Consider the following 26,964-nt stretch of genomic DNA (forward strand, 5'->3'; position numbering starts at 1 on the left):
GGGTCTGTTTTTTCTAGCTCTGTTGAGATTTATACCCATCTCTTTTTTTATCTCGTCCTCACTTGCTCCTGTGACAGTGAAGTTTATGTATGTCCTGTTTTTGTATAACATTTCCTGTGATGGTGGAGTTTGTGTACGTCCTGTCCTGTTTTATGAAGTTTATGATGAAAATTATGTATAAAATATAACGAATTAAGTATTGAGTTCCATAAAGCAAACTACTATAAAAATTATTTACAAAAAAGTATTCACACGTGCCAAGTCTAGACTCACGTGCCAGGGGCCTGTGTCCGTATCGCGTGACCTTGACGCGCGGGTCTTCATTAAAACGAAGCCCTCGTCTCCTCTCTTCTTCCCTTTCGATCGCAGATCCCCTATCCCTTCTCTTCGCATCCGAGGGGGAGAGAGAAGCAGCTTTGATCTTTGCGTTCCTAGGTAATTGCTTCGATCTCGATCTCAATGTCTACTGCGTTCTCGATTTGCATCTCTTTCTTGTTCGATCCATTCCGATCTCGTCTTTTCTAGGGTTTGATTTCTCGGATCTAATGCCATTTATGCGTCTCAGTTGTGGATCGTTGCTTTTCTTTTTCCTTTTTGTTGGATCTTATGGGATCATGGTTTGTGATTTTGGTTTGTGATTAGGAGCTTTAAGGGGAGATGGGGCTCACGTTCACGAAGCTTTTTAGCCGGCTTTTTGCCAAGAAGGAGATGAGGATCCTGATGGTGGGTCTTGATGCTGCCGGTAAGACCACCATCCTTTACAAGCTCAAGCTTGGCGAGATCGTCACCACCATTCCCACCATCGGTGAGCGCCCCATTCCTCTTTGCTTTGCTCTTATATATTTACGGAATCTTATTGCAGTAGTAATATTAGGACTTATTTTTCCTTTGATTCTATTTATGATCGTGTAAAACGAGGGGGAATTTTAGGTTTGGCATTATTTTAAGAGAGATCTTATTATTGTTGATGTTATTAATTTTTATGTAAGGTGTTTCGTTTTATCTGTTATTTAAGAATTTATTTAAAATTTGGTGCAAAATTTTCTTCAAAACTTCATTTTTATTATTGTTTAGGTTTCAGATTTTGGTCACTTTTTGTTATTAGTTATGATGCTTCTTGTGTAAAATATGAAAGCTTTCTTTCTTTCACTAGATTAAAGTTTTATCTTTTGCTTTCTTCCTTTTGGTGAGCCTGATCTGTATCCTTGAAAGATTTTAATTCACGTTTGAATTTTCCCCTTTGGATTATCTACATATCTAATAAGGTATTTGTTATTAAATAAAAGTGCATAGCTCTGAGCTTGGAAATAACTATGGAATTGTTGGCCATTGATGTCTTTGGGCTTTTTATAGTGAACCATACTCTAGGGAAACTCAGCAGATGTCATTGTGATTAGTCTATGTTGTCACCATTGGTAAGCTGGTATATAATTGTTATCATTGGCATAGGCTGATCCATGACAGGGTACAAATTTTAAATGTCTATTATGAATTTCAAGATGAGCATTGGCGCTCTATGCTTTGATTGAGTGGATGGGGTACTGTTTATGTTTGTCTTTATTGTTTTGTAGGTAGCCTGTTGAATAATAGTTTAATCCATGTCTAAATTGTTACCATTTTTATGTCTATCATGATTTTATTTTCCATAATGTTCTTGTTAGGAAAGATTTTTCTTTATAGGCAATTAATACATTTCTACCTACCAATAGCTTAGATAATGCAAGAGCACTGGATTAAATGTGCCAGACACCCTGAAATGAAGGTTGTAAATTCTATTTATGCTTCCATTGCAGGATTCAATGTGGAGACAGTGGAGTATAAGAACATTAGCTTCACTGTTTGGGATGTTGGTGGCCAGGATAAGGTATCTAGTGTTCATTGAGTCTTTTTATAATTAATATGTTATTATTGGATATGATTTGCTTTGTGATGTCACAAACAACTTTTAAGTGGAATTGATATGATTTATGTAGTGTAGCGGCTAATGTTAGGAAGATATTGTGATGTTATAAGATCCATCAAGTTTCTGCTTGCTACAACTGATGCCATAACTAGAATGTCATTACCATTACTATTATCCACTAAATATTTTCCTAAATTCTGACATAAAAATAATTGAATCAACAGATTAGACCTCTGTGGAGGCACTATTTCCAGAACACCCAAGGGCTTATCTTTGTTGTGGACAGCAATGATAGAGATCGTGTTGTTGAGGCCAGGGATGAGCTGCATCGGATGCTTAATGAGGTATGTCTTATTTTTACATACTTGCACAATTATCTACCTGTCTACGTTGTTATATGTGGATTCCAATCTACGAGCATGTTTGAATTGGTTGTTTATAAATTTTCAATGAGAAAATTCTTGAGTATCTAATAATTTGATACCAATTATATTGAATTTTGTGCCACTTGAGGATAACAGTGTTTTCCTATTTAGCAAATTTTATAAATTAATTTCAATCTGGAGTTGAATAATCCTGTTGTTCTGAAGATGGTTTTTGACTGAAATCTCTTTTCAGAACCAAAAGTTTCGATGAATTTACTCCTGAAGTGACTAAGCAGATTCTAATGTGTACTCAAACCATAATTAAGTCTGGGTCTCAATTGATTCCTTAATGAGATATCTGTGTAAAGGCCCAGGAAGTTGGCTGAGTTGTATTAGTCAAAGAACCTGAAAGGGTGACTTCTTTGTTTGCTTGCAATTAGGAAAGTCTTGATGGATTAGCAGCTAATTTGAAATTTTTTTAAACATGTTTTTTATTTTATACTTTGCTCTTTCTTAAGTGATATTCTTCTGCATTGTGGATATTGTTGTCGCGATGAAGATGTTTTTTATGTGTTTGGTGTGTTCAAGCATCTTTTTGAATGGTGTCAGGATGAATTACGAGATGCTGTATTGCTTGTGTTTGCAAACAAACAAGATCTGCCTAATGCAATGAATGCTGCTGAAATCACTGATAAGCTTGGGTTGCACTCCCTGCGCCAGCGGCACTGGTATTCACTGGTTTCTCAATTGATTGTTTTCTTATACTTGGAGTTCAGTGGTGAGAATATGCAAATGTGTAGTGTTCAGGAAATAGTGGTTATAAGATTCAGCATGCTTTGGCTTTCTACATGTGAAATTAGTTGTTTGAATCATTGTCCAGTTAACTCAGATCTTTCGGGTTCTTCTTGTCAAAGCTTTTGCAAACCCTACTGCTGGTAATCATTTTGTCTGACAAACTAGGCAGTTTCACAAGTGTTTCGCTAGATGCAATCATCGGTACATTATCTTCCATAACTACCATTTCCATGAACCACATTACTATGATTGATTTAAATCTTTATGGACTCTTCTTCCTCTATCGCTTGTAGATTCCAGGTCTAGTCTCTTTGTTAAGCCTGCAGTGGTCCTGTTCTGTTGTTCGTCTTAGATGAGGAGACACATGTAAAATGATTGTCTTTATTTTTAATACTAGGCATTTTCTCCAGCTTCACATCGGAGATTTTAAAATTTTGTGAGGAGTTTTGAGGCACTATCATATATAAAATAATATAATTAAATAACTCCTCCATAGAAACTATTTTATACTTTGGATTTCAAAGGTCTTATGGACATTTATTACATAAATAATTAAGTGTAATTAATGTTTGTCAATTATTAATATTATAAGTAAAATAAATAAAAACTTAAATGTTATTAAAAAAATTAAAATTGTTCCTTGATACGTTCTCGGAGTAGATTATACATCTACTTTAATAGTATGTATAGTTATGTAATTGAGGCTTCATGTGACTCTATATAGGCATATATATCAATGTGTTACTTGTGTCTTAGAACTGAGGAAATTGAAATTGCACCTTTTAATACAAAATATTTTTTTGTTACAGTGAATTCTCTCTCCTCAATCTGCTAACTTCAGATGTGATTGTGTGATTGTGTTAATTTTTCGTATCTTGAGTAGATATTGATTTTGTTGCAGGTACATCCAGAGCACCTGTGCGACATCTGGTGAAGGGTTGTACGAGGGGTTGGACTGGCTCTCCAGCAACATTGCGAGCAAGGTGATATCTTCTGCATAACTTGTGCCCCCTTCTGCTTATATTGAACTGAAACATGGCTTAATTACAGTAATGTTTCCAACAAAGTTATACCTCCTAACATAACTTATATTCTTTTCTGTAAATATGGAACTGGAATATAACTTAGTTCACCTGTTTTATACCTTCTGACATAAATTTTGCACTCTTATCTAATTTGGAACTCAGTTACAACAACATTACCATTGAGGTTGTGTCTCCTGACATAAACTTCTATTCTATTCTGCTGATAAAGAATTGGAACATAGCTTAGTCATAACATGTTAACACTGCCCTGAAGGTTGCATATCCTAATATAAATTTTAGTATGTTTCTGCAAATAATTGAAACTGGAATATAGTTTGATGTATGATGTGCCAATTACATGTTTTTGAGTGTGTACCTGTGTTATTGTGCCTTACCGTGGGTTTTTGTTCACCAGGCATAAATTTCTCACTCGTCTTGGTGAGGAGGTGTCGGAGGTGGCGCTGGTGCCACCGTGTCCCATGAAGTGAGCTTAAACGGACAGATGGTGACTCCGGGCTTTTCTTTGTTGATTTGCTACTCCAGAATTTGATAGCGTGTACTTGCTAGTGACTGGAACTATTTCAGTAATTGTCTTTGTTTATGACTTTATGGTATATTTTGAAAATTTAGTTTGGATCCTCTCTTTCTGTTTCTCTTGTTTCTTTTTTTCTTCTTTTGATCTGTTCTTCCGTTGCATTGTTGCAATTGTTTGGCAAATCATCAATCCTGTGGAGAAGTCAACTGTGTTTTTAATTTTTATGATGATTCACATCGTGGTTTGAAGCGAACATAACAAGCTTCATCCATTCGGCAAATTAATTGGGTAAATGCCGTTTGATGCATAGCGTTGTTCTCCTGTGGTGCAATTTTCCTTCAAAAGATTAGTTTAAGAAGTATCATGTATGATTACAGCATCGTTCACTTCTGATTTATTTCAGTTATTATTATTATTATTATTAGTATTAGTATTATTTTCTTAGTCTCCATGTGTATTGGTGGGTACTCTACCCAATTCTCATTAGTAGGGTCATTTTAGATTGATTGACTTTTTGCAAAATTAATTTTTTATAAATAATCACTCTTGCGTTTTTGTTCAGGTTATGTTTTCTCTATCAACGTAACTGAACAAAAAAAAAATCAAAATCAAAATCAAAATATATTTTCATGTAAAAAATATATATATAAAAATCATTAGTGCCTTTATTCACCAAAATTAATTTAAATTTAAATTTACATTTACTTAATTCAAGGATGATCCGTGCTACTGATCTCCAAAAGCTTTCTTAATTAAATTTGAAATTTTGAAATTACTTTCTTAATTAAAATTTCCCTTTTTTTTAAAAAAAAAGAGACTTAAAATTATCATCTTTTTAATAGCTAGAACTGGAAATGGTTGTAACCTTGTTGCATCGTTGTCCTTTCCCTCTTCCCGTGCTCTTCTCTCTCTTCTCGTCCGCTTCGGTGTGAGATCCACGCGCTTCCCTTCTCCGTCTCTCGGCTTCTCATCCCTCATCTCTCGGTAATTGCTTCTATCTCCATTTCCTTTCACCTTGATCCAACTTCAATCTCGATCTCAGATCCATTCCTTCTCTAATTAATCTCTTCGTTTTTGTTTAATACCCTAGATCTGATGTGATATACGATGGATGGATCAGTGTTGTGGATCTTGTTTTATTTATTTATTTTTTTTAATTTTTTTGGTTATCTTGTTTTGGATCTGTTGGATTTATGGAATTAAGATTTGTAGATTTGATCCTGTTTGTAGGAGCACAGGGAGAGATGGGGCTCACGTTCACGAAGCTCTTTGGCCGGCTTTTCGCCAAGAAGGAGATGAGGATCCTGATGGTTGGTCTCGATGCCGCCGGTAAGACCACCATCCTCTATAAGCTCAAGCTTGGCGAGATTGTCACTACCATCCCCACCATCGGTGAGCGTCTCATTCTCCTTTTCTTATTTTCCTCTTTGATCTCTTATTCAATTATATCAGCTATTTTTCTTTTGCTCTTTATCTGGATTGAGTCTGTTCTAAACTGTAAATTAGGGGGCAATGAGATAGATCTCTAATAATCATTATAGGCATACTGATTTTTAAATATCTCTATGATTTAGTAGGACTTTGACTGAAATTTTTGTGCAGCATTTCATTCAAAACCTTCCCTTTTGATATAGATCCCATCTGGAGTTATTGCATGTTGCATCGTTGTTTGCATGTGTGAAATGCCATATATATATATATATATCATTTTTGTGAGTAAATAGTCTATGTAACCGCTCTTGTAAAAACATCTGATTGTTCTTAAATGTTTGTATAATTGAATGATTATATATTCTTCTTCATGAGGTTATTTACTTATTCCGACAAACTTTGTATTTTTACTTATGGAACTGATAATTGACAATGCATTCATATTTTATTAGCGGACTGGATTATGTAGGAACTAGGTAGAACATGCTTTAGGCAAACCCATGGCTATGTTCATGCGCTGAACTCTAATACTATGTTTACTGGAATTTGAATTTGAAATGGCTACTACAACGAAGTGTAAGGTGAACCTTTATGTTCAAATGCTATGGTTCAGTGGGTTGTTGAGTTACTGATAACCATAGGAAAATTTTATGTCATTTTGTTTACCATAATTTTGGGTAAAGAGAAAGATTTTTGGTTATAAAGCCATTTCTCATTGTTTTAATTTTGGGTAAATTATTTTAGCCTTATCTGTCATTTAAGCCTTGCAACTCACAATCAAATACAGGGTTCAATGTGGAGACAGTGGAGTACAAGAACATCAGCTTCACTGTTTGGGATGTTGGTGGCCAGGATAAGGTATACAATGTTTATGTTAGATGTTGTTTCATTGTGACTACTCCCAAGTACTTAAGAAAATAAGTTGAAGTTAGTTAAAAATCTAAAATTTATAAAAATATTATATTAATTTTTCAAAATTACTTTTATTTAAAATATGATTTAATAAAATATATAGTTGAATATGTTTGTTGGTAGTTGTAGAAAGTACATTAAATATAAAGGGTAAATTTGGAAAACTAATAACTAATGCTTCATGAATTTTCTAAGTGGATAAGTGAAAAGAACCAAAGGAAAGCTCTAAAATGGGACAAGTAAAAAGGACCGGAGGGAGTATGTGTTTAAACACTTGGAAAATTTTACCTGAATTGTTGCCAAAACTAGAAACTATAGCTGTTGTTGTTATGCACCATTGTTTTGTTTATTTCTGATCAAATTATTTCAAACAACAGATCAGGCCTCTGTGGAGGCACTACTTCCAAAACACCCAAGGCCTTATCTTTGTGGTTGACAGCAACGATAGAGATCGTGTTGTTGAGGCTAGGGATGAGCTGCACAGGATGCTGAATGAGGTATATTTCTTCCCATATTTTATTTGCCCACAAGCTTTCCATTTGTATAGATCATGATATTTAGAATTACAAGATCATGAGAATTATCTTTCGATTATCAAATTAACCAGATTATGTCCAACTAGACTATATCCAACTATTCCTCAATCCTGCAGTTGTTTTATGTTCCTTGGACCTGGGCATATTGGCAAATTCCGGCTGATTACATTTTGACTACCAAATAGTTCGATAATGGTTGTATTGAGTTTTACTCTACTTCCACATTAAAGTATTGATTATCAAGTTTTTATTATCTGTCCATTGCTAGATTTTGATATTTATTTCGATCAAAAGTTGCTTGAAATTAAATCTGGTATTCTTTCTGAATATATCTGAATCTTGATATGAATTACTTTCATAATAATCTACCTGAAATATATCTGTGCATATGCATTTGTCGCTCAAAAAATGTAATTGCTTCCCCAAAACTGAAAAGAGTTTAAGTGGGTTGACTTGTATATGCCCTGTTGATAAGGGAGCTCTTGGGATTTAGAAACAAAGTATGATTTTGTGTTATGGGTGTCTAAATCCTTTATTTAAGCTTTTTATTGGGTTATTTGCTTTCCCTTGCTATCTTTGCGCGTCTTACTTGGGATGTTTTATGCTTTCTTATGTGCTTGTTTCACATATTCTAAATGCATCTTCCTTCTAAATGAGGGCAGGATGAATTGCGCGATGCTGTCCTGCTTGTGTTTGCAAACAAGCAAGATCTGCCTAATGCAATGAATGCTGCTGAAATCACTGATAAGCTTGGGTTGCACTCCTTGCGCCAACGGCACTGGTACTTCCTACTCTTGAACTCATCCTTGCATTTTTATGTTCTGTAGAATTTGGTTGTTTTAAATAGTGTTGGAGTTGAGCATACAACTAAATATCATGTTATCAGAAAATGGTTGCTTGATCTGTTTTCCAGAAAATGTATTTGCAAGATTTTTTATACTTCTTTCGCACCATTTGTCATGTTTGTTCCCAAAACATGTTCTCATCGACCATAATATAAATTCAGTGTATTCACAAGCATGTTTTCAAGACACGTAATATCTTTATCCTTGCGATCTCATAAAATTTTGTGTCTCGGATTGATTTCTGGATTATGTGGATTGTTCGTGCTGCAGGTACATACAGAGCACCTGTGCAACATCTGGTGAGGGCTTGTATGAGGGTTTGGACTGGCTCTCCAGCAACATTGCAAACAAGGTAATAGCTTAATGCATCAATTACTCTCTTCTTTGCTGATTTTTGTTTCTTTTTATTTTTATTTTTTTCTTGTAGTGTGTGAGCGTGCGTGCGTGCTAGTCTTTTGGTGATCTTCATGCCTAATTTTTGGTTTTATTTTTCAGGGTTAAATCTTAGCACTCTTTCTCAGTTGAAGACAATGATCTCAAAACGGATACCTGATCCTTAGTTATTAATTGTCAAATTGCTACTGCAAAACTTCATATTTTGCCTCTTACTTCATATATGGTTGCCTGGTATTTGTAGCGTTACACTTTACTATTTGGTTTTTGCTTGTTGACTCTGCTGCCTTTTGGAATGATGATGTTGATTACCTTGCCATTGCTTATATTAATTTATCCTTAAAGCGTACTAAGTTAACCTCTATTTGGTCAGTTGGGTGTATTAAATACAATGGGAAAATTGGACTCACATTTTTTCCCCCAAATTAATGTTATTAGAACTCCATGCTGGTATACTAAAATATACGGGTATATTAAAATATAATGTATTACAAGCAGTTTATTATTGAAAAAAGGAAAAATGTAATCAAAATACAACTTTAAATATTGGCGGATTATATCTATTTTAATATAAGCACCTAGTATGTAAATTAGAAACAGTTAGAATGACGTGTTCTCAGACATTGTTATTGTTATTATATCATGAGAAAAGTCCTCAGTAGACTAAAAAAAATGATCAATCAATCACATATTTTATTTTTTTTAAAAAAAAAACATTCTCCCAAACTCCATCAAATTCAAACTAATAATAATACAACAAAATAAAAAACAAAAAAAACTAAAAACAAAAAACTCACCTGAGACTGAGAGCTTCATCATTCTCCAAAACCCACCACCACCTCTTCAACCTCTCCACCTCCCTCCCAACAACCAAATTCCTCCCCAAACACTCCAAAGTCCTAAACCCCAACCTCAAATCCCCAACCAAATCCTCCACCTTTCCCATCTCCATCCTCTTATACAAATAACTCTCAAACGTCCTCTTTTGCACATACTCATCACCCACACATCTCCACCAAAGCTTCTCTCCCCCAATTACTCTTATAAAACACGCTCTCCAACATTCCCATGAACCTAAACATCATCCCAAATTCCTCATCCCACTTCCTCAAATACCCTTCCTTCATCTCCTCCTCCTTCACCATCCTCTCCCCTCCTTCCGACGCCTTCACCACCGCTTCTCCACAAACTCTCCCGCTCTTCGCCGCGAAGTATATCCCTTCTCCTGAGCACTTCGTCACGTACCCCGCCGCGTCCCCTACCAGCGCCACCCTTCCCACCACTCTCCTCGCCCTTGGGTGCTCTGGGATTGGATGTGCCTCCACCTTTATCACTTCCCCTTCGCCGATCTTCTCATTCGCCCTCCGCCGGATTCCGGTCTGGTATTTCTTGATTTGGTGCTTTGATGAGATGGTCCCTGTGCCGACTGCTACGTGATCGCATTTGGGGAAGACCCAGGCGTAGAAGTCTGGGGAGACGTCATCGCCGATGTACATTTCGGCGAGGTCGGAGTAGTGCTGCATCTGGGCATCTGGGAGGCGGATCCGCTCTTGGAATGCGATCGCGTGGGTGTTGGATCCCGCGTTAATGGATTTGGCTACTCGGCTGTTGGTGCCGTCGGCGCCGATGATGACGTCGGCCGCGAGGGTTTGGGTTTTTGCCGCCGGCGTTGTAGTGGATGAGATAAGGGTCGTGAGGGGTGCGTGGGAGGGTGAGGGAGGTGAAGAGGCCGTGGAGGAGGTGAGCGCCGTGGGAAACGGCGCGGTCGCGGAGGAAGGAATCGAGGACCTCACGGCGGAGCATGGGAATGTGTTGGCCGGGGAGGAGGGCGGAGCCGAAGTCGGCGGTGAGGTTGGAGGGGGAGATGATGCGCATGCGGGTGACGCGGCGGTCGATTAGGGATTCGGGGATGGAGAACTCGTCGAGCATGCAGAGAGGGATGGCGCCGCCGCAGGGCTTCGTGCCGGAGGGGCTTCGTTCGATCAGGTATGTTTCGATCCCTCCTTTAGCTAGGGTTTCTGCGGCGCTCGCGCCCGCCGGGCCGCCGCCGATCACGGCGGCACGGAGCTTGGCGGTAGTGAGTGAAGGAGTGAGCTGGCGAATGGGCTTTGTTTGAGATTTGAGGGGAGTGATGGAGGGAAGGAGGTGGGTTGTGGCGGCGGCGGCCATGGAGGTGGGATTAGGGTTAGAGATTGAGGGTTTGGGAGAGATGGAGAAGAAGAGGAAAGAAGAAGAAGAGAATATATATATATATATATATATAATATAAACAATTCTGAAGCTTTTCATGATGGGTTTTGTTTGTCTGGAGAAAGTGGAGGTGGGAAGTGGCGCCCGCCCGTGGCGGGGTGCATGAGGGAGCTCTGATCTCGAGGCGTTGTTGTTGGAGATCGGACGGACATAATTGAAGGTTTCTTGTCCTTATTATCTTTTTAAATATTTTGATATTATATATATATATTAAAATAGTTCATTATTTTAAACTATTTTTAAAAAAAATAAAAAGAGAATTATTTTAAATATTATTTATTTTTATTGATTTTTAAAAAAATTGGCATAAATTGTTTGGTCTATCTATTATTAGCATCAAATTTTCTACATGGTTGATTGTGCTCCACAGGACCACAGCCTCCACTAAAGAAGTGAAGAAACACAAAATTGTTTTCTTTATGTATGTGCTCTTATAGATTTTTTAATATATTGTAAAAATAAATAAATTACTATAATAAGCATGTTTTGGGATTATTTACCGGACACATTTTCGGGGAAAACAGAAAATTTTCTCCTTTATTTTTGTTTTTATTTTTTAAAATCTGAAAACGGGGAGTTTCTCTCATTTTCATGAATTTTTTAATAGAAAACAGGAGATTCTCTCGTTTTCTTTTTCTTTTTTTTTAAATTCTTAACGGATAAGCATGGCTGCCGTTAAGAGTTTTAAATTTTTTTAAAATTTATATTAGAAAATAATATTTAAGTTATATTTTTTATGTTTTATTTTTTAAAAAATACAAATCTCAAAAATATTTAAAAATAGAATGGTCAAACTTTGTCAGAAATTATTGCGAAATATTTAGTATAAAATAGGTCTGTCAAACATGCACCGATTACTAATTTAGGACGAGTTAAACTTATATTAGTCAGTAATTAATATAAAGTAGGATGGTCAAATCTGCATCAGTTAATATTTAGTATAAAATAGGAAAGTCAAATCTACACTAGCCAGTAGTTAGTATAAAGCAAGATGGTCAAATCTATACCGGTCAGTAATTAGGACAATCAAACTTGTACTAGTCTTAGTACAAAAGTAGAACGGTCAAACTTACATCATTGGTCAAACTTGCATCGATCAGTTATTAGTATAAAGTAGGTCAGTAAAATTTGCACCGGTCAATAATTAGTGCAAAGTAGGATGATCAACTTGCATCGGTTAGTACTTAGTACAAAATAAGACAATCAAACTTGTAAAATAGATAAAATGTGATCACTTTATAATTTTAAAAATATTATAAAAAATTATCAACAAAAATCTTGTATGCGTGAAAATATAAAATAACGGATAATTATAAGTTGAAATAGGATTAGGGGAGAAAATGAGAATGAAGAGGAGGTGGTATGAGGTGGGAAATAAAGATTATATAAGAAAAAAAAAGAAGTTGCAACTGTAAAAAAAAAAATTTTATGACCGTTAGAAGGGTGACTAACGTGTGTGTGTGTATATATGTATATTATATATATATATAATATTTTTTAAAAATAAAAAAGTGAATAATAATCTTTCATTCATGTTTTTCAAAAACGAAAAACTGGAGATGCTCTCCCATTTTTTTATATATATTTTTTTTTATTTTCCCTAAAATGTGCGTTTTGGTGTTTTGGTAAATAATCCAAAACTTGCACATTTTAATAATTTTTTATTTTTTACAATATTTTTAAAAAAAAACTACACTTGCCATATAGCTTTTTTATATTTATAAACAAATTTAAAAAAATTATTATATTATTTTTACTGTATTTAGCACTAATATATATATATATATATATTACTTTTGAAGCTTAATATAATATAGATTATTCTTATATGGTTGTGCATGTTTAGTCTATTAACATTAAATATAACTGTAACTTTTTAGTTTATTAGCATTAAATTTTTTACGCAAGGTTTCATTCATATTGAGATAGGTTTGAAACCTATACACATAGAGTAAGGGTATAGATGCGTGTTAAGAGATTAATCTTATTTTTGTATATGACTGTAAATTGGGGATAATATGTTATTGTTTTAAGTTATCATATGCGTAATCTGTACTTAATAGCTCATTCATAGGAGTGTTAATTTTTTGGTTAACCTCGCTGAACTTCAGATGGGCTACTAAGCAGCTCAGCCATACGAGATCATGATTAATTAATTAATTAAGGAATTAGTACAACAAAGACTGCCTAAGTACTAACAACAATGAAACCATAATTAATTAAAAATAAACTGATCTACATCAGCCGTTAGATGGTAGGTAGAGATATTATCCATGACCATCTCAGCCGTAGATTGCACTTTCTTCCACATAATGAAAGCAGTGGATGTGGACTGTTTCTTTTGGCCATTATTATAACTTTAGAACTTTTTATTAAGTTTCTAATTTGTTATCATGGTCCCACTAATAAATGGCTCCCACCTCCTCATCCACCTCCCTTTGTTAGTATCATTGTTCCTAAAAGACCCCTTTAATTACATGACCCAATAATTTTTTTAATTCTCAAAAAATAATTATATTTATTATTTATGTTATTGATTTCACCGGCATAAGAATTGTACTTAGTCACTTCATATAATTTTTGAAAAGGTGTATATGTGACTAACTATCTTACACAAATCATGACCTTTATCATTCTTGGCTGGTATATCCAATATAGAGAAAAAAAATCTATTTTTTAGAGACTAATTATTAAATTAAATATAATAATATAATATTAATGCTTAACAATAGTAAAAATAAAAGAAACAGGACCCCACGTGAAGGACAAAATGGTAAATCAGGTTTAGTGCATGCAAGCATTGGCCCTCCAACATGACAGCAACGGTCGGTCAGTGCACAACAGAGCATGAGATCAATAGAGATCCCTTCTCTCTTTACACTATCAACTCTAAATTTTTATTTTATTAATTTTATTTTATTTTTTTAATGGTTTTCTAAACCCTCATCTCTTTATTGTTTTCTTGTTTATATATATATGTATGTATTTTGCCCACTTCTTCTGTTTGTCTGAAGAGCCACCAGAAAAGTACCAGATTTCACTCTTTGGGATTTCATTGCAAAGAAGATGAGCAGCAAGAAAGAGGAGGAAAGAAATGAGAAGATCATTAGGGGATTACTCAAGCTCCCTCCCAATAGAAATTGCATCAATTGCAACAGCTTGGTTGATAATAAAAAAAACTCTTTCCTTTTCCTTTTAAGAGATTGGGTATTTTTTTGGATCTAAAGTTCTTTACTTTTCTTGTGATCAGGGGCCACAGTATGTTTGCACTAATTTCTGGACTTTTGTTTGCACCATTTGCAGTGGGATTCAGTTGAGTGCTTTTTATTTTTTTATTTATTTTTTATTCTTTTTGATTTGATTAATTGTTCTATGATTGTTGTGTGGATTTGGTTTGATTCTTCATCAAACTCAAGTTTTGAAGAAAACAGCATGTGTCTACTAAATTATTGCAATGAAGATGAATCTGAACTTTTGACAATGATCTTTAGATGTGTTTCTTGGAGTAGATCTAAAACTAATATTAAAGTCTCTGGTGTTTGAAATTTTATAGCTTTCATACTTTGGTTTTGCACTTTCAACTCCAGTGGACTTTTTGTGATGGCAATTGGACTTGCAGATTGTGATGTTTCTGCATTAGAATTTGCTCATAATTTTATTGAAAATTTAATTTTTTATTCAGAAACTTAAGTTTGTTCATCTCACAAAACTTTATAGTCCGAATATATTATGCCATAAAAATTTTTGATTGTAATGAGATGTGAAGAACAAGTCTCTAACGTGTACTTTTGTTTTCTATTTTGTAGCCGGGAATTCACTCATCGTGTGAAATCGGTTTCCATGTCTAAATTTACCTTGAAAGAAGTTGAGGCTCTTCAGAAGGGTGGAAATCAGGTAACAAAACATGCTCGCTTTTGCTGCATCTTAATTTTGCTAAGTGATGAGGTGATCAATCTGCTGTTGCAGAGAGCAAGAGAAATTTTTCTGAAAGATTGGGATTTGCAGAGGATGATGTTACCTGATAACAGGTCAGACAAAAGAACTCTTTGTTGTTTGATTAGTAATAATGATCGTGCTACTATTAATTTCGTCTTTTCATTTCAGCAATACAGAAAAGATTAGAGAATTCATAAAACATGTATACGTTGATAAGAAATTTGCCGAGGGGACGTCCACAGAGGTGTGCTGTTCATAACTTGATGCAATTCTAATTGGAATTTTAGTTACCGAATAACTTATTTTAAATTATAATTTGTATCATATACAGAGCCTTAAGAACCATGAAGATCATAGGCGGTCAAGATCCTATCATTCATATTCCCAAAGCCCTGTTTATGACAATCAATATGATGAAAGACGCAATGGGAAAAAATATGGTATGCTTACTAGAAAACCAGGTTCGGACCGAGGGTATGAAGTTAAAATCTCTAGTATTTTACATAGTCCTGATCAATTACTGAAGCAAATGCATGAAGAAAAATATACCGACAAAATGGCTGTTGCAGTAAGTCCATTAAAATTTGGTAGAAATTCACCAAATTTTCTCGATGATCAAGATGCAAAGTCAAATGTTCACCAGGATTTAAATGGAATTCCTCGAATGCTGGTCAGCTATTAACTTCTGTTTAGTTTTATCGTTATGCAGATTACTTTATTTATCAATAACATATGAGTTTCTTCATTTTTTCTCAGAGGACTACATCATCATCCAACAGCATTGGATCCTTTGCTAGAGAACCTATTTCTCTAAGATCAGTTAATTCAGCTAACTTTACTGATACTTCCACAGAGTATAGACATCTTTCAAGAACTCGGTCAGCAGAGATACCTGCAGCTGCTTCTTTGATACGATCATCTTCGACTTCGATTTATTTAGCACCAACAGTGGATTTATTCACAGAAATTACTCCACAACCGTCATCTGCAAACTCAGTTTCACAAAAATTGTCGAAAGATAGAGTCTCAGAAAATGACCAATGGGCTACATTTGATACACCTAATCATGCTGAATATGCAACTTTACCTAATGATATTCATCCTTTCGTGTCTGCTCCGTGGCATGTTAGTCCAAATGAAGCATCCCAGGTAAGGAATTTTTGCAAAATGTTCATCGTTACGGTAACAAAGAACAATGTATGAAGCTTTTACTTCTTTTTTTTTTTTCCTGACAGCCATGGAATGCTTTTGGTGATGATACTGAGAGCAGTAACCATTCCTTATTTCAGCACAATGCTCCATTCAGCAATCCATATGCTGAAATAAAAGTCAAAGAGGTGCTTATGCACTTTAATTCAATGTCCAATGTGTTGTTGTATTGGAGCATCTTATGCTTACAATTCAGTAATTGCAGGTTTTTGTAGAAAATGGATTTGGAACATCTGTTGTTCCCTCGGTATCGTCATCCATCTTACCTTCAATGGTCAATTATTGGTCACATGATCATCAAAAAGAAACTCTTAACAAATTTTCCAATTTTAATTTACAGGTTAATACCGCATGGGAGCAAAAATCGACAAATCCATTTGAACTTCCTTACAGTTCGAAGCTTGAATCTGATTATGAGGTAATACCAATCTCATGAATTTGCTGCTTTTTCGTGCATCATTTTGATGATGACTTTTTTCATACAAAATTATGGAACATTTCTTTTTATGGCTAATATTATCATAATGACAGAGGATTCCGATTTTATTAAATTGAGAAGGTTTAACCTTCTCGATCTCAACTTCTACTTTAATTCCTGTTTCTTATTTTGCAGTTCTTCGACATGAATGATTTGCGAGCAGCACTTCCAAATCCATATACGTCGATTGGACTCCCTGGTGGTTTCCCTGAGCCATGGATTCCTCAGAATTCAACCACACCATTCATTTCCCCTGGTAAATCTTGATAATTGATGCCATTACTTGCAAAAATCTTGATAATTGATGCCATTACTTGCAAAAATTCATACCATTCTGCAAATATCACTCAACTCTAATTGTCATCATCCTCAATTCCTTGCAGGGTTAACATATATTGCAGGGCAGTTACCTGGACAACAGTTAATGTAAGTTGTTTGGCATCATTAGATTAGTAATTTGTTCAATCTCTGCAAAGTTTCTTCATGAGGTCTGAGTGAAAATAACGTCGGTTTGCAGGAATATACACTCACAAGCACCAGTCGCATCTGTTGGTGGGAACCCTTTTGCTTAACTCACCAAAAATCAAATATCTTATGATAGCAATGTACAGCAACTCATTTGCAGTAATAAATGATCCTTCATTGAACCAGGTCATATGCATATCATTCCATGAAACAAAATTTATCCCATTGTGTGCAATGTTATTCTGGTTGTGATAAAAGAGAATATATGATCCTCACAAGTAATCAGTGAACAATTTGCATATGAATGCAAAGTCTTTGTAGTTCTCTGTGATTTTCTAACATGCAGAAAGTTGAATTGCGTGAATACCAAACTGAGTATTTGAACTGTGCTATAAGAGATAATTCCACAAATTCCATATAAAATGTTAGCAAGATATGATGAGAATGGGTAAAATATTTTGAAGTCTGGGGAAACATGGAAGATGAACACAAACCTGAGCTGAACTGAGCAAAATAATTCAAAAACTCAAACTAGAATGCTTGACAGGGGAATAATTTTAAGTTCCAACAAGTAAACCAACCAAGTTTAGAATTCACCATGAAAACATTTCACTGTCCAGGAAACTGAAGAAATTGGCGGAAATTACCAGAAGGTCATCTTGGACCAAACAAGGTTGAATAAAATGCATGCAACTTCTAAACATCCCATCTCCAACCTCGGCTGCAACTGATTTGAATGTGATAAACTTGTCATCTTCACTTGCCTGAACCTGAAGGACTTGGCTTGATATTAAAAATCACTGCAGGCACTTCAGCATCAGCCAATGAAACAGTAACTTTGGCTTCCTCAGCTAGTAGCAGGTGCAGTTTCCATGTTGGGATTCAAATCCAAACCACTGGGAGGATAAATAAGATCAGAAGTTGAGCTCAAACATAAAACTGAAAAGAAGGGGAAAGTAAACATTGTCATACCTCTCTTTTGCTTCCATTTTGAGATGCTCAATATGATTCTCCAGTTCAGCACATGCAGCTTGGATCCCTATGTTCTTCAGGCACAGTTCCGTCCATTGTGCAGATAAGGCATCTAGTTCCACACCAGTGTTTTGCTGTCCGTGTCTTAAATTTGTGAGGTGTTTGTGCAATGTTAAAGACAAACTACAACTCAAATATTTGGTTAATAGTCCAAAACTGACCTGATGGAATTTTCTTTCCCGGTTCACATTCTCAATATTTTCATTGTATTCCAAAGCAATTGCCTGCAATCTGATGATGAGCAGGAACATTAATGCAGATAATATCATTCCATTTCTATGCAAGCATAATGAGTTCTGAAGCTTCAGAACAAAGTACCCCAAGATGTAGATACTCTATGTGCTTCAGGATGCACAATCACAAAATCTACAGGTCAAAGAAGACTCCATACAAGTATTATTAAACAGCAATACCCAAGCCCAAAAAGTAGAGAAAGTTGAAAAATTCATAACAAGGATTCCAATATAATATGGCCCATCCAACTTCTTAGAACCATAATTAAAGTAACCAGTGGTGACGAAAGGGAACTTTCAGTAAAACAAAGATAATGAACATAATAGTTCGACAAAAGTAACATGTCTGATAAAAAACATAACCAAGCATATAAACCAAAGAGGCATAATGACAAGATCTGCATAGTCTCACCAGAAGTTAAATGGCATGTAGTTTCATAGCAAAAAACCTTATCAAACTCAAACATGGTAACGAAGCCATCACACAGATAATCAGAGGCATACCTGGACAGAAAAGACTCCATTTGTTTGTTCTGATGTTTCCAGACATCAACGCCATACTTCACCATTAGATCCAGATTCTCAATTCTGACAGATGAAATAAAACAAATGAGAAAAAATAGCACAGAAAAACAAATTTGCCCTTCAACTGGTAAGGAAATACCACAATGTTGTTTCAGAAGAATTTATAGAAACCATTTACAGGTAACTGACCAATAACAATGTAGAACTGACAGGTGAAGACAGATATCATCTCCCTCTTTAAGTTTTCAGAAACTCAAAGAAACATCTACTGATAGGAAATAGCATTTGCACTAACAAAAAAAAAGTTGATCATAATGGTCCCAGCTTGACAACTCAAATAGAACATCATGTCAAGATAAAGACAATAGAGGTTTCTGAGAAGGATTCATCCAAATTGTGAACATGAAGCATTAATTTTTTTGGAAGAAACTTTGAAGTTCTAATAAGTCTCCTTCTTGCTATGTGTGTGTGTGTGTGTGTGCGCGCTTGTATTCATCATTGAAAAGCGTGGGATTATGGGAAGCAATATGTAATTAAAAAAAAAAAAAAATTCATTCTTGATTTAAGTTGATATGTATTATACATCTTCATTGAGATATTACCATGTATGTAGGCTTGCAGTGGTGACCAGAGCAAACAAACGAATTGCCCTAGAGATTGCCTGGCAGCTCACACCGTGAAGAGTGACTGATGCCTTGACGGAGTAAAAAATTAATATGCTACTCAAGGTAGAATTTGAAGCTTTGCCTATCTCTCAATGCAAATGAAGAGCCAATTCATAATATTGATCATTCTTATCTTCAGCAATATCCTAAACTTACATAGTTTAAAATATATTTTTCAAATAGTTTGTGACGCACACAATTATTAAGAATGCTACTTAAGCCATAAACAAATTACCATTATTTTGCCAAGACCATGTCAAATATAAGCAGTTCTTTCAGAGAAATAAGCATGCTCAAATAAATTTTCAATACCGACGAGCTTGTAATTCCAATCAGAAAGCCAAAAAGCATGGAATACATAATTGATATAAAAATTAACAAAAAAAGCTAAACTTTCAATATTGAAAAACACAAATAACCAAAGCTTATATAATTAGTGCTTACCTGATGATTTGATGTTGTACAAGGGTCTGAGCATTTCTCACTGCCTGCCTCCAAGCAGATACATCGTTTCGCTTATTGATCGGCGGGGGCTCTAATCCATATCGGGACATCTCCAATGTTGCAGAAGGCCTGCCAGCTCTCACACGTTCATACTCTCTAGCCAACATAGGGTGATTCTAGGATATTGGCACCAAAATCAGTCAAAGAATACCCATTGAAAAGTTCAACAAAAATGTACAATCTTTATGCAAATTCATCTAGTAACCAAAATAATAAGGCAAAAATAATTGGGATGATGACTGAATAGGTTAATGGCAATATTGCATTGATCATAAGAACTCAAATTCATACAAAAACACTATTGAAACTAAATTAACAAAAAATTCCATGTACCCTAGCTCGGCCAAACCCTAAAGTCCATAACTTCAAACAATCACCAGACAAGAAGATAATTCTAAAACCGGAGCATAATCTACGAAGCATCAAAAAAATAAAAAAATAAAAAAATCGAAAATTTCAAGCTTTACATACAAATCTAAGAACGAATTCAAGCCGAGATGTACCTCGAAATCGAACTTGGGCATCGGAGGGAGATCACGAAGGAAGTCCGCGGGCTTCTTGACGCTGCGCCGCATCTCCTCCTCAACCAGACGATCCACCTCCGCCTTCACCCGCGGGTTGCCGTAGTCCTCGTCGATGTACGGCAGCGCATCGATGTCCTCATCACCTCGCACTGCGGACCAACCCTCCAGGGCGGCATCCGGCGGTGCCTCTAGCATCAGCACCTCTCTTCCCGCCATTTCTCGCCGGATACGCTACGCCGGCGGCCGGAGTTGTTAGCAAGGGTGAAAGAGTAAGCGCAAGCGAGTAGCTTCAAGGGCAAGGGCCGAGAACCTCTCAATTATTTTACTATATAGGGGTTTATTTGCAAAAATAGAAAATTACTTATTAGTCCTTGCCAACTTCCTATGTTTGAGATGTATCTTGTATATAGTGAAATAAAAATAATAATAATATTAACTTGAAAAAATAGCACAAATTATAAATACAAAATTATTTTTAATTACTCAATATTTACTCTCATCCTTATCTTTTAAATAAAATTTAATATATATTTTTTTGAAAAAATAGATAAACCACTTCAATCTAATTTCAAAATATTTAATATATTTAATATATTCACTCATCAGTCTAATTTCAAAATATTCAACTCCACTTTTGAATTGTTTTTAAATTTTTAAAATAATATATTAGATGTCAATGTGATAAAATTCAATTAAGCACGATGAACATAACAAAGTTTAAAATTATTAATTATTTAAAATTAAGATTTTCTTTTTTATACTTATCAGGTTTACAAGAACATATGGAGGCATTACGACCGTCAGATGGGATGGAGGACACGTGTACGGCTGACACTGGGCTTCTATTCTTTAGCCAAAGATTTACACAGCGAGAACGAGACCGAAAGGCCCAGAGTTTATACCTCGAAAACCCTTCGAAAAACCTCAGCCGCAATAGAGCGAACCAAACCCTTGTTTTTCTTCTCCTCGGAACCTCGGATTTCCTCGTGCTCCATTGATCTGGGGATCCGCGGGGACGATGGGATCGTCTGTCAGCTATGCCGCTGCGCCACCGCCACCGTTTGCCCTGCCGCCGCAGCCCGTCGGCCTCGCCGTTGCCCTGCCTCCAAAGTCGGAGGAGAAGAGTGCTTCTAAGGAAATGGTTGACTATAGAAATCTTCCTTGCCCTGTCCCCTTTGAAGAAATTCAGCGGGAAGCTCTCAGTATGTCTCGATCTTTGATCAAGCTTCGATTTTTATTTCTTTTTAAAGCTTTCTTGGTCACTATCTTACATGGAAATTTGACTTCTTTATTGTTTGATCGGTGATTGTTCTTCCTCTTATTTGGTTTGGATTTGTATTGCATTGATGCGCTGATTTTGTTTTGGCCAATAGTTTAGATCTAGCCAGATGGTGTGTTCCTTGTGGGTTTGGGATTGAATTTGCACTTTTAATACACAGTTGAAACCCTTGATCACTGTGGCGTTTTCACAAGTTCCCTGATTAAATTTTATTCTTGAGTATATTTCCGTTGTAAATGAAAAATCTTTAATTAAAAAATAATGTATGGGAATATGGACTGTCATGGTAAATTTCTATTTTGAATGCTATATCTTTTAAACGCATGATTGAGCCGGCCAATATTCATGTTTGCCCTTGAATAGATTATCATCTGTACTTTCTAGGGATGCCCAATGTTTCTACTTGATAGCTAACCTAGAGTTTGCATTTTAATCTCTTTAATATCATTGCTTGAAAGCCCCTATATTTTTATCTATTTGGCAACTTATTGTTCAAATTGATTGGATAATGCACAGAACTAGAATTTTCTGACTACTCTTTGTTTCTCCTATGCAATGTTTATTGCAGTGTCATTAAAGCCTGAATTTTTTGAGGGATTGCGGTTTGACTTCACCAAAGGGTCTTAACCAAAGATTTGCGCTAAGCCACAGGTAGTTTTACTATGTTTTATTCTTAATGGATTTGGTTTCCTTCTGAAGCTGTTCGCAAGTTCTCTTACCACAAAATGTCATAATTTTCAACCAGTGTTTTTATGGGATCAACGGAAGTTCCTTCACAATCTTCTGGCATTATTAAAGTTCCTACTGCACATTATGAGTTTGGCGCTAACTTTTTGGATCCAAAGGTTTGCGCTAACTCTTTTCAAATGTTTGTTTGCAAAGATAATTGAACTATTGTGTGCTCCTTCTCTAACTTTCTGAGTGATTGATAAAATATCATTGCTCCTACTTCCAAAGTTGATGCTTATTGGGAGGGTCCTAACTGATGGGAGGCTTAATGCTCGAGTGAAGTGTGATCTGACCGATAACCTTATTTTGAAGGCCAATGCTCAGGTATGTTTTTCAGTGATAAGTCGTGAACCGCCATTATAATATTCATGGAGGCATATTAATTGCTTGTTATATTTTCTATTATCAGTTTCTGATGACTTCTGCATTTTCTGCAGCTCACAAATGAGCCACATTTCTCCCAGGGGATGTTTAACTTTGATTACAAGGTTAATTTCCTTGCTGCTCTTATTCTATTTTGATAATTCCCATAAGTTACTTATCTTCTCATCATTGACCTGGAAATTTTGTAAATGACTCTGAATGAATTGATTTCAGTGCAATTCATTGGTAATAACTAATAAGTATTAAATATTGTGAAGTATTGCATATTTTTCGTTGGCTTTTTTTCCACAAGCTTTCATATAATTCCTATGAATCTCATTCTTCAAAAAGAAAGATGAAAAGACACCATGCACTGGTGCAACTTCAACACTGTGGTTCTATCTGCAAAGCTCCTGGAAAATATACATTTTTATAACAAATTAATTGTGTTTATTTGCAACTAGCAAAATTTGGTGTCCTCAATCTTGACACAATTGCTTTTGATTGCAGTGGACTTGTTTGGTTGAGGAATGTGATGATAGGGTTGGGGCTTTTAAGGGAAAACTATATGTGACCTACCAAACTTTTAAATCTTGAAAGAATAAAATTATACTTTTTTAATCTTATAAGATTATTAATAATAATTTTTAAAAATCTATTTATTAATTATATTTATGTAAACAATTAAATCTGTGTGAAAAAAATTGGTGGAGTAACTGTAACTAAACATGGGTGTTTGGTTGGATGTGATGCATAACATGGGATAACCAAGATATCTCTCAACGTAAGGTCACTGGGTTTATACTATACCATGGAAAATATAATCTTGTGGCATATTTATGGCTAATGTTAACCCATTTGATTTGTACTTAGACTGTTAGATGTGCGTGGATCTAATTTGGTTGGAGTATGGTGATATCTGAGTCTTGTTCTGTTAGTGATGAGCTTCTTCTTTGCACAGGGTACAGATTACAGGGCGCAGTTTCAACTGGGGAACAATGCTTTCTATGGGGGCAATTATATTCAGGTTATTTGTGTCTTTTGCTAATCACAACAATAATTTTTTCAATTCATGATGCATAAAAAATGTTCACCAATTCTTGAATGCTATCACTCCATTTAATAGATTTGCAGTGCCATGAAATCAAATGCTCGTCTAAGGGGGATGCTACTCCCCTAAGGACCAATCTTCTTGCGGAGATAAATATAGGCTGTTTCAGTGCCAGTGCTTTGCATTTGTATAGATGCATGTAATGCTAGCTTATCTAATGTAATTGTGCCCTGGTTGGGTTGGAACTCATGGTGGTGCTGATAGCATTGAGTGGAGGAGCACATGAATGTGAACAAGGCTTGCAATACCCAAATAATTTCAATCATAGAGACTTGCAATATGACTAGTGGCCATTTATTTTTTTATGCCTGGGGAGCAGAATATAGTATCATATTGGTTACTTTTAGAAGTTTCAGAATTTATAAAACCGTAATTTTGATCTACATTTCAAGACATAAAGAAGAGTTTTAAAATTTGTAGAAGGTTAGGCTTTACATTAGCTTACTAGAAAAGAAAAGGAAGAGAAAGAAGCAGTAGGATAAATATATAGATTGGTAAGAGAGCAGCTTTCCTTTTCAACATTTCAACTGCAATTGTATCTTTTTTGTGAATAGCTATCGTAAAATATCTTGGTGATGATATAGAATCCGCATATAATAGAGCCTTATTTTCATCAGTGTCTTTATTTTGATTTTCCTTTTCGTTTCTCTTGTTTCTTTCTTTTACCTTTGTTAAGCAGATCGCCAGCAACAAAAGATGAATGTAGTGTTGCTGCTGCAATTTAAACTTTAATTAGTCTCACAACTATTTTGTTTGGCTAACTTGAATGTGTTTTTACGAATTGAATAGCCTAGATCAGAGATTTTGAAGATATGACTAATATTTTACCTTAATTTTTTGCATACAGAGTGTTACACCGCATTTATCAGTGGGCAGTGAATTTTTTTGGCTTGGTCATCAAAGGAAGTCAGGCATTGGTTTAGCTGCTCGATATAACACTGACAAAATGGTACTGCTGAATCATGATCATTGTATCCTTTAAATGGTTGAATCAGCCTCTATTATGGTTTAACTGTTGATGTCATTTTGGAACTTGAAGATTAGCTTTCTAATGTAGTTATGATAATGATTTGCTGAAACATGTCTAGTTTGTCATATAGCTTCACAATCATGTGGCTGCATTACTCATATGCTTTGCCTATTATGTGGTAATAGGGAATGGATATCTCTCTTCATTTAAATGCCTTCAATTGAAACTGGTTACTATTGCTGCAGGTTGCAACAGCACAAGTTGCAAGCACAGGGATTGTAGCCTTGAGTTATGTTCAGAAGGTTTCTGAGAAGGTTTGTCATTTTCTTATTAGATAGGAGTGTAGAATCATCTATGTCGTGTCCTATTTGTCTGGAACTCACATGCCTCTCTCTCTCTCTCTCTCTCTCTCTCATGCAGGTTTCCCTTGCATCTGATTTTATGTACAATCACATGACACGTGATGTAACCGCAAGCTTTGGTTATGATTACATCCTTCGTCAGGTAATTTCTTGTTTGATTAGCAAGCTGTAAATATCTATTGCATATAAACTAATAATTGTTATCTTCCCTTAGCAACTGATCTGTTTGGTTCTTTCTGACCCTAAATCATGGTCATAGTTTTCCTAAGTTCATGAGAATTATCTAATACCAACAGAGTTTTCTTTAATGATTGTCTATTTGGCTTTATGCAAGTACTGCTCCACATTAATGGTCATTTTCTTTTTTCATCTGTTTAGATTTTTTCTAAAAAGAAACTTTTTGTCTGATTTATCTTTTCTTTTGCCTAATAATTTGGCTTTTACACTCCAAGTTGATTGGGTCATATTTTGGAAGTTTCTCACCACTAATGTACTGTTTATTTTACTTTTGTAACTAAGAATATGATATTCCTTTTTCCACTTATTCTTATGATTTTTGGAAGTTTTTTACATCGTAATAAGTTTAGATTGAGGTTGAAGAATCAGTTACTTAATCTATTGTTCATAATTGAATTGAAAATCTGTTGTACTATATCAACCTCAAATAATTCATCTATTATGCTGATTTGGTGGGTGATATGCCTTTTTTTCTTTGGTACTGCATCATTGGTGCTACTTCGTATATTTTATTGGTGGAAGCTCAATGTGATCTTCTGGACCTAGCATCTCTGATGAGCTGTCTTTCATTATTTGTCCAAGTCCATGGTATTTGTTTTGTGTGTGTATTGATTGAAGCAAAACCTTTCCTGCAGTAATCTATACTTGTTTTTACTTTTTAGCAAGTAAACTCTTGGAAAAGGACTTGGTACTCTATTGTTTTCACATTTATTTCACCAGACTTGATAACTTATGTAGAGAAAAGCATTTGATATCTGCTAGTGAATTTGGCATGTGCTTACTCATTTATATGAATATTACAACTGCAGTGCCGATTACGAGGAAAGCTGGACTCCAATGGCTGTGTTGGTGCATTTCTCGAAGAGCGAGTAAATATGGGTGTCAATTTTATTCTTTCTGCAGAGGTAAGCATAAAATTATACACTTGTGCTGTTTTTCTGCATGACATCCGGAGTTTTGAATCTCATAATCATCCGAATGGCTTGCACAGATTGATCACCCAAAGAAAGACTACAAGTTCGGGTTTGGCATGACAGTAGGAGAGTAAACTCTTAGGTAATTCATTGGTTGTTCCTCTTGTGTTTGTCAGCTCACTTTCCAGGCCTTACTTCTATGATTTGTTGCCAAGGCACTATTCAGTCAACTCATCAAGCTCTTCCAGCTGCTTTAGTAATGTTCGAGTCTTAAAAGGAGAAAAGAAAAAACTTCAATTTTGTATTCTCGTGTCTAAGTTATACATCTTTGATTATCTTCAAGTAGCCACCCAAATATTTTGGGCATTGATAAGGCCTTTTATCTTCATATACAATCATGCTATCAATTCTTGCTGCAAGTTTTATTCTTTCATGAAA

At 35.4% G+C, this 26,964-nt stretch overlaps 6 protein-coding genes across 9 annotated transcripts; 4 read left to right on the plus strand and 2 right to left on the minus strand.

Moving 5' to 3' along the window:
• Positions 1-273: 273 nt before the first annotated feature.
• LOC120264252 (ADP-ribosylation factor 1-like) lies at positions 274-4,741 on the plus strand. Its single transcript, XM_039272053.1, has 7 exons — positions 274-435; positions 643-805; positions 1,794-1,864; positions 2,128-2,247; positions 2,878-2,996; positions 3,965-4,046; positions 4,504-4,741. The coding sequence occupies exons 2-7, from the start codon at positions 658-660 to the stop codon at positions 4,507-4,509; spliced, it is 546 nt and encodes a 181-aa protein (XP_039127987.1). The 5' UTR covers positions 274-435; positions 643-657; the 3' UTR covers positions 4,510-4,741.
• A 730-nt stretch (positions 4,742-5,471) lies between these two features.
• LOC120264253 (ADP-ribosylation factor 2-like) lies at positions 5,472-9,093 on the plus strand. 2 transcript variants are annotated; one of them, XM_039272054.1, is made up of 7 exons: positions 5,472-5,607; positions 5,854-6,015; positions 6,842-6,912; positions 7,344-7,463; positions 8,165-8,283; positions 8,618-8,699; positions 8,843-9,093. In XM_039272054.1, the coding sequence occupies exons 2-7, from the start codon at positions 5,868-5,870 to the stop codon at positions 8,846-8,848; spliced, it is 546 nt and encodes a 181-aa protein (XP_039127988.1). In that variant the 5' UTR covers positions 5,472-5,607; positions 5,854-5,867; the 3' UTR covers positions 8,849-9,093. The 2 variants fall into 2 exon arrangements, with proteins under 2 accessions (XP_039127988.1, XP_039127989.1); XM_039272055.1 differs by having other exon boundaries at positions 5,478-5,607; positions 5,836-6,015.
• A 530-nt stretch (positions 9,094-9,623) lies between these two features.
• LOC120264255 (geranylgeranyl diphosphate reductase, chloroplastic-like) lies at positions 9,624-10,320 on the minus strand. The gene has a single exon (XM_039272056.1). It carries the CDS (start codon positions 10,261-10,263, stop codon positions 9,739-9,741), a length of 525 nt encoding a protein of 174 aa, XP_039127990.1. The 5' UTR covers positions 10,264-10,320; the 3' UTR covers positions 9,624-9,738.
• Positions 10,321-10,389: 69 nt separating this feature from the next.
• On the plus strand, positions 10,390-17,409 carry LOC120264250 (probable ADP-ribosylation factor GTPase-activating protein AGD14). Of its 3 annotated transcripts, none has more exons than XM_039272049.1 (14): positions 10,390-10,726; positions 14,005-14,152; positions 14,241-14,302; positions 14,797-14,884; positions 14,957-15,018; positions 15,095-15,170; positions 15,258-15,596; positions 15,683-16,075; positions 16,162-16,263; positions 16,341-16,382; positions 16,476-16,553; positions 16,749-16,869; positions 16,997-17,039; positions 17,131-17,409. In XM_039272049.1, the coding sequence occupies exons 1-14, from the start codon at positions 10,542-10,544 to the stop codon at positions 17,183-17,185; spliced, it is 1,794 nt and encodes a 597-aa protein (XP_039127983.1). In that variant the 5' UTR covers positions 10,390-10,541; the 3' UTR covers positions 17,186-17,409. The 3 variants fall into 3 exon arrangements, with proteins under 3 accessions (XP_039127983.1, XP_039127984.1, XP_039127985.1); XM_039272051.1 differs by lacking the exon at positions 10,390-10,726 and adding an exon at positions 10,892-11,150; XM_039272050.1 differs by lacking the exon at positions 16,341-16,382.
• A 174-nt stretch (positions 17,410-17,583) lies between these two features.
• On the minus strand, positions 17,584-20,873 carry LOC120264251 (pre-mRNA-splicing factor SPF27 homolog). Its single transcript, XM_039272052.1, has 6 exons — positions 20,541-20,873; positions 19,978-20,153; positions 18,848-18,931; positions 18,272-18,341; positions 18,051-18,184; positions 17,584-17,974 (listed from the first exon to the last, which is right to left on the minus strand). The coding sequence occupies exons 1-6, from the start codon at positions 20,775-20,777 to the stop codon at positions 17,926-17,928; spliced, it is 750 nt and encodes a 249-aa protein (XP_039127986.1). The 5' UTR covers positions 20,778-20,873; the 3' UTR covers positions 17,584-17,925.
• Positions 20,874-21,449: 576 nt separating this feature from the next.
• Positions 21,450-26,964, plus strand: LOC120265868 (mitochondrial import receptor subunit TOM40-1-like). The gene is given in 12 exon segments (XM_039273835.1): positions 21,450-21,763; positions 22,409-22,455; positions 22,457-22,491; positions 22,586-22,685; positions 22,798-22,893; positions 23,007-23,057; positions 23,894-23,959; positions 24,891-24,992; positions 25,259-25,327; positions 25,434-25,517; positions 26,422-26,517; positions 26,604-26,964. Coding segments are annotated over 12 exon segments (987 nt in total). The 5' UTR covers positions 21,450-21,579; the 3' UTR covers positions 26,661-26,964.

The sequence above is a fragment of the Dioscorea cayenensis genome, chromosome 7 (assembly GCF_009730915.1).
Source record: "Dioscorea cayenensis subsp. rotundata cultivar TDr96_F1 chromosome 7, TDr96_F1_v2_PseudoChromosome.rev07_lg8_w22 25.fasta, whole genome shotgun sequence".
In the NCBI taxonomy this organism is placed as follows: domain Eukaryota; kingdom Viridiplantae; phylum Streptophyta; class Magnoliopsida; order Dioscoreales; family Dioscoreaceae; genus Dioscorea; species Dioscorea cayenensis.